Source organism: Pezoporus wallicus, unplaced genomic scaffold, assembly GCF_028554395.1.
Source record: "Pezoporus wallicus isolate ANWC-B61680 ecotype Strahan unplaced genomic scaffold, APGP_CSIRO_Pwel_v1 contig_8232, whole genome shotgun sequence".
NCBI classification, from domain to species: domain Eukaryota; kingdom Metazoa; phylum Chordata; class Aves; order Psittaciformes; family Psittacidae; genus Pezoporus; species Pezoporus wallicus.
The window spans coordinates 2,439,282-2,453,178 of NW_026637105.1; the positions used below are offsets into that span (position 1 = coordinate 2,439,282).

Here is a 13,897-nt window from a genome sequence, read left to right on the forward strand (position 1 = left end):
CTCTCACTTTCCAGCCCAAAGTACCCATTCCAACCCAGCTCAGCATGGGGGAGTTCAGCCATTCTTTTACACACAAAACTTTTCTTGGGCTAATCTTCATATTTTCCAGTTTAACTTTTATTTTCCCATGTGGCACCAGATCAGATGCTTTGCTGAATTTTAGATGGGTGAGATCAACTGTGTTTTCCTTTACCAAGAAAACTCGGCTTCCTTATCAAAGCAAGACATCAGATTTGTCTGGCATGATTGATTTTGTTAAACCTATGTTGAATTTTATCTCTTTATTTTCCTCCACATCTTTTCCCCTTCCAGCGAAAAAATAACTCCAGTTTTACATCTCACTGAGGTCAGGCTTGTCAGTCTCTGGTTGTCTGGACATCACTTTCCAAATCTCTGGCTTGCTTTTGGAGGTTTTTTTTCCTTTCTCCCCATGACAGGATGTCAATTTTAGATTATTTTGTATCCCTAGAGGTAGTAGGAGAAAAAAATCACTCATTTGTATCACAACTTAAGTGCTGTTTGGTTCGGCTTTTGTTTGTTGGTGGGGTTTTGTGTTTTTAAAGAGAGATGCTATATCATAGCTATAGATACAGGAAGAAGTAATGAATTTTCAAGTATTACAAAGTCCTTTCCAAAAAAATTAGTAATGAAAAGCTTCTTAAGCAATGACAGGACAAGGGGTGATGGGTTTAAACTAAACCAGGGGAAGTTCAGGTTAGATACAAGGCAGAAGCTCTTTCCTGTGAGGGTGCTGAGGTGCTGGCACAGGGTGCCCAGAGAAGCTGTGGCTGCCCCATCCCTGGCAGTGTTCAAGGCCAGGTTGGTCACAACCTGCTCTAGTGGAGGGTGTCCCTGCCTGTGGCAGGGGTTGGACCTGGATGAGCTTTAAGGTCCCTTCTAACACTATGATTCTATGAATCTTTCTGAGCATGCTGGGCTCTGGTACTTGATTATGAAGACAGGAACGTGAGCACCTCAGTGTTAGTGGGGATTTTGTTGTTTTAGGTGGGTTTGTTTTTTGTTTTTTTTTTTTTTGCCAGATATAATCAATATTTTTGGAAATATTTGAAAACTATCTCTCTTTTATAATTCCTCAGCATGTCTGGAGCTCAGGATTCTGGTTTGCAGAGGAAGTGAACAATTCTGACCAATGCCTTTGTTTTGCTGAAGGCACACATGATACTATCAGCCTTTATAAAGAAGTAATATTGCATAGATTTGATTGTTACAATTATTGTGTTAAACATTTGACCAGTTCTTAGTGCCTACCTTTGTACATCTGAAATGGACATTGCCAAGTGTCCTTCCCATAGCATGAATAGTTCATAGGTTGTATGTTCTTTCTCTGCATTGTGTGTGTGCCTATATAGCATCAACAAAATCTCTGAAGATCCAGTTTTGTGTGGGATTTTAAAGCCCATCAGAAGATCTGAGTCCCAGGAAACTTCAGCTATTGCAGAATTTCACCTTCAGTACTAGAATGAATTTGCCAAATGGGGGTATTTTACATAGAAGCATGGATTCAGCTGACTTCCCTAGAGACTGATCCTGGTTTGAGCTGAGCTCCCCATACTGATGAACTGGCATCTTTTACAAACCCAAACCTCTTTATCCCATTTCAGAAGCAGATTTTTTTCCCTTTGTTTTCTCCAGTGTGCACATCCTCCTTTTCTTGAGCTAGAAGCTGGGATGAGTATCCTGGGTGGATCCTGCAAAGTGCTGAGCACACGATTAAGTTTAAGGGAGTATATGCTTAGAATCACCGGTACTGCTGATGTTTAAAATTACCCGTAGACTTAAGTACTCTGGTGGCCTGAAGCCAGTGGCTTTTGCATCTCCCAGGACTGAGCCCTGAGGAGACTCCAGTGAGCGGCTGCAGCTGAACTTCCCTTTCCCATTTTAAACAGAAGGTTTAAAGCCCAAATTCCAACAGCTGTTTAATTAAAACTACTTATTTTAGCTGTGAGGAATGCAATAGGCACACTCCACATGCCCGACTTCACTCCTCTCCAGCTCTCAGTGCAGGGCTTGCAGTTTTCAGTGGTGCTCCGTTCCTCCTGTATCCTCTTCCATCTTTTCCATCTGCTTCATTCTGTTTGGAAAATGGCTATGTAGAATGTGTTTGGTGTAACCTTAATCCTGACCAGCATCTGGGCTCCGTTTAAAAAAAAAGCAGCATTTACTGCAGGCAAGGTTTCTGTATATGTTTCCCTGCTTTAGTAAAACAAAGTTGGGGTGGAGGAGGGAGAACAACCAGAAATAACCATAGCAAAAATAAGCTTTATTTTAATGGACCTCTTCATTAATGGGGAGGTTTTAATGTGTTTTCTTGCCTCCATGGATGAGGTGGGGTGTTTGCTGTTCCCTCACCTCTGCTCTGTGTGTGTCTTTAAGTCCTCTTTTAACAGCCACGCTGTTAATTGCTCGCAAAGATGCAAAAGTTAAAGCCACCATAAGCGTGTGAAGAACTGAAATCCCCGTGTGACGCCTTCTGCCGTCTCCCCGTTGAACTTCCACAGCCCTGGCCGCTGTGTCAAACCCTGCTCCAGACCGGTGGGAGGAGGCAGCCCTGGTGCCCCGGCCGGGAGTGCAGCCCCCCCCCGGCCCCCCATCACCCCAGGGCAGCCCGCGAGGGGGTGGGCGAGTCCCGGTGCCACAGAGCTCGCTCCGGGTGGGGGGGATCCTCCAGCCCGGCCCGGGGGTTTTGGGGGGCACTGGGGAGCTGCGGGGCGGTGGCGCTCGATGGCTGTGGGGCGGCATTGTCCGTAGCCACGCGTTCCAGCAGCCGCTGCTGAGCCCATCACCGCGGCGTCGCTCCTCCTCCAAACAATGCTTTGCGGCCCACTGCGCTTCGCAAGCGGGGGTGTCCTCGTTCCCCGTGTATGTCCCGTCCCGTCCCGTCCCCCCCTCCCCGTTCCCATTTATTTCTTTCTTTTCTTGTTTAATTTCCCCCCGAAGCCGGCGGGACCGCGTTCCATCTGCCCTGCGCCTCGCTCCGCGCTGATGAACTTCACTCCCCGAGCAGCCACAGAGGTCGCTTCTGAGCACCACGAAAAGGGCTTTTTTTTTTTTTTTTTTTTTAATCTATTAATTTTAATGTATTTATTTCTTCCTGTCCCCCATTAAGGCGCTCTCAGTCCCTCGGGCTGGAGTGGGAAAAGCACGTTTAAATCCCAAACTCTGCTTTCCCACGTGGCACCTCGCTGGAGCCGCTGTCAGGGTCGCACTGACCAGAAGGTGATTAACATTTTTAATCAAGTACTATTTCCAGGCCAGGCCACTAAAGCCCAAACTTGTGTGAAAAGCTCACTCTTGGCAGCAGCAGGCTCTGGCTTTTTGAACCCACCACCAAGTGTACAAATAATGAGGGGATTAAAGTTCTGCTCCACCTTTCCGTGGGTGACTTTAAGTTGATGGATGTTTGTCAGCGAGTTGAGGGTTTATTCTGACAAGTTTATAGTGTTTGGCATTCTGGGTCTGTATGTGTGGCTTTGGAGTGCAGAATTAGTGCGTAGCAGGAGACAAACCCAGTTGTTTTTGTGACTATGGATATGTTGGGTACTTATTCAAGCATTACATCGGGGGGGGGGGGGCTGGTTTTAAGTTGGCTTTTCACCCCGTTCAGACATCATGGTGGTGTTTCGACACTCACTGGGGAGAAAGGGAAACAGAAGGGAGGACCCAAAGTCACGCCTCATCTTCAGACCTTGCTCTAATTATAAGGGAAGGTGCCCCCTATCCTTCATTATTTAGTTGAATCAGGCCTAGTGCACGCCTCATCTTTGAGGCCTTATTCCTGGTGTCTCTAGGAGGCAGCCTTCATCGAGCCAGGAGATCCAATCTTGGCAAAAAGAGCTCCGAAGGATGTGAACCCCCTCGGAAAATTCCACTTCCTGCACAGCCCTGCTTGTCCTTGGGTCTCTCCCTCATTCCCATGCACCGAACGAGGGATTTCTGCCTCGGGCAACCACAGCAACTTTCTCAATCACGCCGCGCTGCAGAGAGCAGCCCGGCGCTGCTGTGGCTCTCAGCTCGGCACCATCTCTCCCTCCTCTCTTCCTCTTTCCCTCCATTTTATTTCTCCCCTGGTTTTTCTCCCCAGCAGGCTCCAACTCTCGTTCCTGCTCAACTTGCCGGGAACAAAAGGCTCCGTTCCCGATCCAGCCCGCAGTTGCCGTGAGAAACTTCCTCGCAGGCGCTGCCTTTCGCTCCCTCCCCGCCTCGGGAAAATGGCAGTGCGAGAGCGGGAGAAAAAGGGGGTAAACCCCCTCCTTGGGGCGCCCGCCTCTCCCGCAGCACCCTCCCCACCCCAGCCGTGACGCCCGAACTCCAACTTCCCTTAAAATACACTTGAGCAGGGCAGGATTTCACGGGAAAGGGGGATTTTGGGTACCCTCCACTGCAGGGAGCAGTGAAGGGGGGGGGGGGGGGCTGGGCTCTCCTGCCCGCTCTTGCTTCCAGTCCTGCTCCCCAGACTGAATTAAGAGTTGCGACCAGTGGGAAAAGCCAGGCCTGGAGCTGAGTTCTTTCTGCAGCTTTAAAAGCCTTTTCTGTGTGTTTTTAACTCTTCCGAGTGGGGGTTGCAGAGGGAGGCGGTTGCTCTTCAAGCCAACCCGACAGGTCCCAAATCCGGTGGGATTCGGTGGGAAATTCGACGGTTGGCTCCTGATCCAGTGCAGGGTTGGTTTAGGAGCTCCGCGCCGCGTTTTGTTGCCTTTTTTAACCCTTGTTTTTCTTTCCCCGAGTAGATTTACTCTCCCTTCCCCGAGCGTGCAGCATCAGAGGGCTGGTGGCGTGTAACGGCAGTGTAACGGTAGTGCAACACCCGTGTCACAGCAGTGCGGTTCGCTCTCCCCTGCTCTCCGGTGTTTTGCTGTCCCCGTCCCCAGCATCTGTCACTTCTCTCGGGAAGGATGAAATCCCAGCTCCAGCCTTGTTCTCATTGCTGGGGTGAGCGCTGCTCGCGTCGCTTAGCCCCGAATCCGCACACATGTGCCCCAAAACTTCCACCTGTCCCCTTCCACCAGCCAGGAGTGGCTCGGGGGGCAGCTGGGAATGGGGCAGCGAACCCGCGTGGCACCAGCCCCGGGTTGTCCCTTCCTCTGTGGAAACTCCGCTTCGCCTTTTACTCCTCCTAGCGAGGGCTGCTAAAATAATCCATTTATTTCCTCGAGTCGGGCCGAGTCCTCTTTCCCTTCCACACGCATCCAAAGTTTCGCGGCTCCCTGTCAAACGTTAACAGCAGCCTGGAGCAGGGCTTCCTTCCCCTCATAACCTGCGGGGCTCACTGGGTGGGAAGCACTAAAACCCCATGTAAAACCTACTCCTTGCCTTTGAACCCCAAGAGTTACGCTCCCCCCTGCCTTTCTGCCATTGTGGCGGTGCCAGAGAGGGGGGTATACAATATCTAAGCTTTTCGTTTTAAAAAGAGGGTAAATAAGCATTGTCTAACACAAAGCCCAGCACATCAGCTGCTCCCAGCCAACAAATAATTCCAGGAATATTAATCTCAGCACTCCTGAAGCTGCAATGGGAGTGCTTAACATGGATGTGACAGCGGCTAAAATCCTGGAAGGAGCGAGCTGGGCACATATATTTAGAGGAAACTGAATTTTCTTTAGCCAAACTACTCTGCCAGAAGCTGAGGGACAGGAGCCAACCTTTTCCTTACTCCATTCCATATTTTGCAGCATGCTCCATGAATTATAATAGACGGGTCTCTTGTTCTTGGGTCCAGTCTGCATATCTCAGCAGCCCCGTGCCTTTCACTAAAATGGAAGAGCATCCTTCTTCACCCAACTGTGTTCATTCCATCCCAGCTCCTTTCATTCTGGCTCAGTTGCGCTAGTTAATACTTTATCCTAGAAACTCTGCCCAATTCCTGCCGTGCTAATCCAGTCCGTGTTTATAGCAAGTGGGAAGGCCGGGGATAATGATAACTTGTGTGTGTGTGAGCGGGAGGGAGCGCGCCTGACTTCAGTCCGGTTTCCATGTCAACGATTCAGTCCATATTTGCCATCACACTGTTGGCAGAGCCTGCTTTTATTTTTTTTGAGGAGGGGGGAAAGACACTGCTCCTGTTTCGAGTACTCTAATCTAGACCAGGTTTCCGAAAGCGCCTCAGCGCTGGGTTAAATGGCACGGCCACCTTCATGAAGGAGACTTCCACTCAGGAGGAGCCAGCCTAGTGGTGGTGGCTGCGGTGCCATGTGAGAGCGCCGGGCTGGTCCCCAGCCTATCTGAGAGCCAGGGGCTGAGCCTGTTGTGGAGGAAAGCGTGCTCAGCACTTGGGGAGGTGGGGAGCAGAGGGCTGCTCACGCTGCTTCGCAGGGAGCGCTCAGGCAGGCAGAAAGAGCCTCGCGATGGAAAGTTGCGGCGATGGGAAGGCGGTTGTTGCAGCACGGGATGGCAGGAGGATTTCCAGCTCTCAGGTGGAGATGCTCTGAAGAGCTGTCATCTGCTTCCCAAACCTTGCAGTTGGAAACTCACCGGGTGCCTCAGTAAAGTGCCAGGCCCTCATTGATGAGGCAGATTCCAAAACTTGCTTCAGCTTTCACAAACATTTGGTAAAGTGAGTGTCTTCCCATTGTGTGGGAGGCTGGGGAATCCGGGCTGCTCTTCACAGCACAAGCAGCACCAGGTTTCCGAGTCTGCCATCGCGCTCTTAGAGCGAGATTCCAAAGGGCTGGCACACATAGAGAGGTGGGGAGCAAGGTCTTCATCGGGATGCACCCAAGCCGCAACCTGTGGTCATTAAACTTTCGGCAGGGCTTGGTTAGACACTGGGGCTTTGCTTCCTGAAGTAGACTCCAGCTTTGGAGTCAGGGAGATGCTTCTGGGATTAAAGGGCAGAAACCTCTCCAGTTTGATCTTTGTTTCCCTTAAGTTTAGCATAAATGAAACTGAAAATGAGTCTTTTGGTCTCTTTAGGCACTGTAGCCCACCAGAGCATAAATAAATGTAAGGAAAGCCTCTGGGCCTCACTCGTGGGGGTCCAGCCTGGCACGGGGAAGGAGTTTTTCCCTCTGCTTGTCTTTCTAGAACCTGGGCTTAGATCAAGTAACAGAAGCTCTCTGAATACAGCGTGCAGATCAGCTTTGTGTTCTAGCATGTTCCATACTCTTCTGGAGTATCTTGGTGGCTTTGTTGTCCTGTGGTCCACACACAGAGCCACCCATGTGAGATCCCAGCGCCGTACCAGAGCTCCAGCCTTCACAGAGGCTGTGGTTGAGTGTGATCACAATACCCGTGTCACTATTCCTTACCCTTTTCTTTCTGTAGTTGAGAAAGACTGACTGGCCTGTTTGGTGGGATGGAACCTGCTCCACACTGCATAGTCCATTGGAACAAAACAGGAGCTGCAAGGGCAGTTTATTGCTCTCAAATACATTTAAAATGTGGCTGTTTATTGCCCTCCTACTTCCGAGCTTTGGAATAACCCCCTTTGTTCCACCACCTGCATCCTAGGTGATAAATATTTTATATTGTAAGTTTTGTGATGACTGTGAGGGTTCAGTTGACAGCAGCAGACACCTAAATCTTCAGTTCATCCCTCCTGGGCATCCAGCCCTGGGCATCACTTCTTGTGCTGGACTTGTGTTTCTGCACTGTGACCTGGGCTGTGGGACTGGGATTTCTCCTGCTGTGTCCCATTGTTAGGCTTGGGCCAAGCCCTTTGCTTCCCTCACCACAGAGTTGGTAATGGGGGTAACTTCTGCCCCGTGTTTTGTTTTGGGGTGATGTTCTAAAATGGCAGTCTTAGGCCTCAGAAGCATCTTTTGACTCTCTATCCATTGTTTTCTCTCTCCTTAAAGGTCACTTTTCCACATTCCAGAAGAGACACCTGCCCAGTTCATGGGTCCCACCGTTTTGACCACGCCACTGTGTCCCCATTTCTGTGAGCTTGGTTGTTATAATCCAACTAACTCATCTTTCTGTACCTTCCATGCTCTGCGCCAGACCCACGCCATTTGAAGTAGAATATGCCACGACAAAACCTGATGGCACAAGACAGGCCATGTTTGGGGCAGCAGTCCAGGTACGTTTCCTCCCTCTTCCCACTTTGCAAAAGGCTGTGGGGATGGAGGAGGTGGGAATTGGGGTCTGAAACGGTTGCAGCAGCGCATGGCCTAATTTTTGGTTCACCTCTTGACATTGCCCTTTGCGATTGCCAGCGCATCCTGTCCCATTGCTCAACCTGTTGTGTCTAGACACGTCCAGGTGGTGGTTCTCCCCATGCAGCCGCCCTGAGGGAGTCCCTGGTTCCGTGCCCACTGCCCTCGCCTTGGCAGGAGCGGGACCAGACTTTCTTGGCTGTCCCTGCGCGCAGTTACAGTTCTGGAGCGCTTCCAAGGCCGCATCCAGAGGGACACAGCTGGCGAGGAGAGGAAATGACAACCGCTAACAGTTTGCAAAGGCTAATTCTAAATGGGATTTCTAGGGACAAAGACGAGGCGCTTCGTTAACCCACGGGCCATCTCCCTGCCGATACCCGTGAGCCGGCGGCGCGGCCCTGCCGCTCTCCTGGAGGATTCCCGCTGGAGGACATCGCCTCGCTGCCCCGGGAAGCGCCCCGGACAGGTACGGGCGGCCCCCTCGAGGGGAGGGAAGGGAAGGGAAAAGAAGGGAAGGGAAAGGAAGGGAAAAGAAGGGAAGTGCCCCCTCGCCGCCAGCTCTGCTTTGCTTCCCCCCCCCCCCCCCGCACTTGGCTCGGCTCGGCTCGGCTCGGCCCCGCGGCCGCGCTCGGCTCCGCGGATCCGCTGCGGGTTTTGCGTGCGGCAGCCTCCGCCGCGCCGAGCCGCCAGCGGCCGGGGCCGGCCCGCTCCTCCTTTGTGACGGGGGGGAGGCTCCCGTCCGGGCCGCGCCGCGCTCCGCTCCGGGTTTGGCAGGCGGCCGCGGCGCTGGGTAAAATGGCAGTGCTCAGCCTCGTGTCGGAGTGAGCCCCGCTCGGCGGACCAGAGTCGGGAGCTGCCGCGCGGCTCGCCCAGCCCGGCCCTGCCGCCGCCCGGCCCGGCTCCGGGGACGGCGCCCGCCCGCCCGCCGTGTCCCCCCTCCCTCCCTCCCGCCTCTCCCGCACCGGGAGCCCCGTCCCGGGTCCCCCCCACCCCCCCCATACCTCCTCCTCCTTCCCCCCCACTCCCTCCTCCTCCCCTTTCTCCGCCGGCTGCAACCGAGGAGGTACAGCGGGGCCAGGCCCCGGGAAGCCCAGCCCAGCGGAGCCCTCCCCGCCTCGCCAACCAGGCCGGGGGGGAATGAGCCCCCGCTGCCCTGAAGAGCCCGCCGCCGCCTGAGCGGGGAGCAGCAGAGCAGCGAGGCCTCACGCCGGCCGGCCAGGCAGGGAGCAGCTCGGGGGGAACCGGTCCGGGGGGGGGTGGCTGGGTGGGGAGGGGGGGGATCATGGCTGCTCAGGTCGCCCCCGCCGCCGCCAGCAGCCTGGGCGCCCCGGCTCCATCCGAGCTGAAGAAAGCGGAGGCGCAGCAGCGGGATTGTCCCCCGGAGGAGGCGGGGGGTGAGGCGGCGGCAGAGCGCGGCGGCGGCGGCGAGAAGCAGGCGGAGAGCGAGGGCCCCACGGGGAAGGAGCTGCAGGACGGGGCCGAGAGCAACGGAGGGGGCGCAGGGGCCGAGTCCGACCTGAAGAGCTCGAACGGGAACCCGGGCCCCAGGCCCGCCGCTGCCGCCGCCACCCTGAACAATAACCTCCCGGAGCCGCCCGGTGGCGGCGGCAGCAGCGACGGGGTGGGGGCGCCGCAGCAGCAGCCGCCGCCGCCGCAGCAGCCTCCCCCTTCCCACCCGGCCGCCTTGCCCCCGCCAGCCTACGGCTTCGGGCAGCCCTACGGCCGCGGTGCCCAGGCTGCTGCCGCCGCCGCTGCGGCCGCCGCCGCTGCCTTCCACCAACATGGCGGACAACAAAGCCCTGGCATGGCAGCGCTGCAGAGCGGGGGCCTGGAGCAGTCCTACCCGGGGCCGGCGGGAGCCCCCGCGGGGCCGCCCCCTCCCCAGAACTCGCACGGCGGCGCCGAGCACGGCTTCCCCAACCACCAGTACAACTCCTACTATGCGGCCGGGGCCGGGCGCAGCGCCGGTTCCTACCCGCCTCCCCACCAGGCCTACGCCCTGAGCTCCCCCCGGGGCAGCGCGCAGAGCTCCGCTCCGGCGGCCGCCGGCGCCAAGTCCCCCGCGGCCGCCGCCTTCCAGCAGCAGCGCTTCGGGGTCATGGGGCCCTCGGCCGCCGGCGGTGCAGGAGGAGGAGGGGGAGCCACCCCGCAGCCCACGGCCACCCCCACCCTCAACCAGCTCCTCACCTCCCCCAGCTCCGCCCGCGGCTACCAGGGGTACCCCGGGGGCGACTATAGCGGCGGGCCGCAGGACGGGGGAGCCGCCGCCAAGGGCCCGGCCGCCGCCGAGATGGTCTCGCAGTACGGCGCGGGCAGCAGCCAGGGCTGGGCCGCAGCGGCCGGCGGGGCCCCGCCGAGGAGCCACCACGCGCCCATGAGCCCCGGGAGCAGCGGCGGAGCCGGCGGTGGACAGTCCCTCGGCAGGAGCCAGCAGGTAACGGCGGGGCCGCGTGGGGCGGGCGGGGAGGGGGGGGGGACACACCGGGAACTGGGCCGGGCCGGGGCCGGGAGGGACCGGGGGTGGCGGGGGACGAGGGGTTCGGGAGCTGGGGGGGTGGCGGTGCCTCTCCCGCGGGTTCCCCCCGCCGGGCCGGCGCTGCCGGGGAGCTGCCATTGTCTGTGCTTGCTCGCTCGCTCTAAAATGGCTGCCTCGCCGCCTTCCCTTCCTCCCTCCCCAGTCTTTGTGCGAGGCTCCCGGCGAGCGGCCGCCGTCCTCCCCGCCGCCCCGGCCCGCTCCGGGGGGCTCCGGCGGGCGAGCGGGACCGGCCGCCCCCGGCGGAGGGCGGTGAGGGGCCGGCGGGGCCGGGCACGGGGGCCGGGGGTGCGGGCGGGCCCGGCCGGGCCATCGCGTGGCCCCGGCAGCGCCGCCGCCATCCGCCCCATCGCCCCCGGCCCCGCCGCCCCGCTCCCCTCGGAGCACTCCCGGCCCCGGGGGGGGGCCCGCACCCTTCGGCGGGGCCCGGCGGGGTCCGTTGGGGTGGCCGCGGTTCGGCCCGGCTGTGCGGGGCCACGCTCCCCGGCGGGCCGTTGGCCGGGGCCTGCGGCTGGGAGCGCCGGTAGAGAGCTGGGCGATGGGAGCAGTGAGTGCAGATCGGTTTGGTTTGGGATTTGAATTATGGAGGTAAAATCCTTCTGTCAAAGCCAGGAGACAGTTGGTCTTAGGTTGACATCCTATCTGTGATCTGATTGGCTCCCCATCTCCTGCTCTTGGCCATTTATAATTGCCTCTGATGTAATGGTACAACCATCCTGATGAGCTCATAAACTTTTACACTCGGCTTTTCCGCCAGCCCCGGACCCACGGCAGCTCCGCTCGCCGCCTCCCGCGGCCCCCTCACCGGAACCGGCCGTGACCTTGAGGCGGTTGGGTGCAGCCCCGCACCGGGGAGCGGAGCCCCGGCCCGCCTGCCCCTGCTGCATTGTGCCTCGGAACAAAAGAGGAGGCGATGGCATTTTGTTTGTACCTTGGGTTTATTTTGCTTGCGATGTTTTAATGCGGCCTGGAATAGAGTCTGTGTTGTTGGAACGGTGGCAGGGCCCTCCTGCACAATGGGCTGGCTGTTTATTTTGGTTTATGTGACTTTCCCTTTGGTATAAATGATTTCTTTGATGGATCTGAGGGTGCGTTTGTTTCTGGCTAATTTCAAAAGTGGGGCTGTTTGGGTTCTTTATTAGATGGGAGAATGGGGGGTTCTTGGGTGTGTTACAGCCTTAAGGAGGAAAAAAGCTCAAACAACAGAGCAGTCAAAACCAAACTTGTGGCTGCAGCATCGAAAAAGGTGAATTATCAACTTCACATTCAGTAGAGCTTTAATAGAGGACAGGCCTGAGCCTCTCTATCTGCGTGTCTCTGGGCACATTTTGACTTGCTTTGAGCAAGTGCTGCTGGGTCTCTTTTCCCCCAGAAATAAAGGGACTTGTTACAGACTTTGAGGTCCTCATTGTGGTCAGGCTCAACAGGGTCACAACTCTTTGCTCTTTGGAGGAGTAGGCAGCAAATTGAGCCTCGGAATTATGCTTATCCTTGTATGTGTAGAATTACCTCTTTGCTGAAAACATAGATGGCCAGAAAACGTTCAGAGGAGGAAGCAGCACAGCGTATGCATCAGACATTTTAGATACAGGGAAAAGAGCTGCTGGTATCTGATAGCTGGAAACCTTGGTTTAAACCGGGTTACTCTCTGTGCTCACATGTGCATCTGTGAGGCCTGTCATGGCCTCGTGCAGGACTGAGACTTCCCTTTTCAGTCTGTGTACTCTGCTCTAACTTCAGGCCCTGGGTTGGAGACATCCGAGACCATGTAAGCTGACAGGCAGCCTCCAGAGTTTCCCTTCTTGCTCAGTGCTTCTCTTGTGTTGATCTGAAAACTGCTTTGGTTTTGTTCCTTGATAACCAGAGGCAATGTCCCCTTGAGTGTCCTGAATTACTTACTTGTCTCTTCTGTCAGATTGAAATAGTGCTAAGAGAGGATCTTATCTCTGCCCTGGTCATCGAAGTGTCCAGTGTTAACGGGGAGTGAGTGTTCAGTTATCCTCAGTGAAGGTTTCAGCTCCTCAGGACTCTGTTTGTGCAGAGCTGTGATCCATGCGGACAACTGTCACCGGTGGTTTCACTTGAAGGCACTTCCTCTACCCTGAAAAATGCACGTTTAGATCAAATGTGGTGTCAGCTTGAGCTTCTCAGGCAGGTACTTTAGCCTGTATTGGACAGAAGTCGGCTTGTGTCAGTATTCTGATGTGTACTTGTGAGAGGAGCTTATTTTGTCTCGGCAAATGAATGGAACGTGGTGCCACGAGCTGCCGAGGCACAGCCTGTCAGTAAGATCGGAGTAACCCATCCTGTAAACGGGGGTTATCAATGGAGAGTTGTTCTCAGGATGAGTTGAACTTTAGATAGTACAAATAGTGTATATAAAAAGCAAACCAGCAACTCCCCCATCCTGAAAACCAAACCGCCCTCCCAAATCCACTTTGTGCCAAGGATTATTGGACTCAAACTGACAATTACCTTTATTTTCGTGCTGGAAAAAGAACAGACTTATCTAGCGCGATAAAAAAAGCTTCCACATGTCAATCGGTGCTGCCCACAAGGAATGGTTGATTAATAAATACTCCACTCCTAAATTACAGCCTCTTTTTTGCTTTGTGCTCTGTGAAATTCCCTGCAGCAGGATTAAATAAAGCTTTGTGTCTTCCTCTTTGTCTTGGACAGTGATAAGCAGAGTGGGTACTTGCCACCTAAGTTCTGGGAGACTCTGGGAGGATGAGAGGAGAATGTAATTCATCTGAGCAAGCACTAGAAAGAGAAGCGTTCCTAGGTGCAGGCTTGTAGATGATGTGGGAAGAGCGTGGGGTTCCTCTGCTTGGGAATCCTTGGGATAGTAAGCCTCTGGGGGTTTGGGGATGGGAAGCAGGATGATGTGGAAAAGGGAAGTGCTTCTAACTCTTGATTCTTTTTAGGATTTATGAATGGTGCCACAAGGAGGGTTTTACTGTGTTGCTCATCAAGAAAGGCCAAGTAATTCCTGGCGTGAAAGTTGTTTGGGTGGAATGTTTCCTGTAATAAAAGGAGAGTAGTTTGTAACCCTCATGGACCCCTCTGCTCACCACCAGGGCCCAGGAAGGTGGTGCTGAGCCCCGGTGAAGGCAGATGTGCTCGCTGCTGGAAGGGGCTGCAGCAGAGGGCTTGGCATTGTTTCTGATGACCTTCATAGCTGGGAAACGTGGAGTAGGATCAAGGGATCAGAATGGCTCTTTTACAGCATGTGGGATGAGGAGGAATC

General features: G+C 55.4%; 1 protein-coding gene across 7 annotated transcripts in view; it reads left to right on the forward strand.

Moving 5' to 3' along the window:
• Positions 1–8,440: 8,440 nt before the first annotated feature.
• The window catches only part of ARID1A (AT-rich interaction domain 1A), a 59,515-nt gene continuing 54,058 nt past the window's right edge, over positions 8,441–13,897 (forward strand). For 2 of the 7 annotated variants that reach the window (XM_057403563.1, XM_057403564.1), the window contains exon 1: positions 8,876–10,548. In XM_057403563.1, coding sequence (XP_057259546.1) covers positions 9,397–10,548 — 1,152 coding nt within the window. In that variant the 5' untranslated portion in view covers positions 8,876–9,396. Of the gene's footprint in view, positions 8,581–8,875; positions 10,549–11,083; positions 11,236–13,897 lie in introns of those variants that run through there. The other 5 variants (XM_057403565.1, XM_057403566.1, XM_057403569.1 and 2 more) reach the window with 4 other exon arrangements.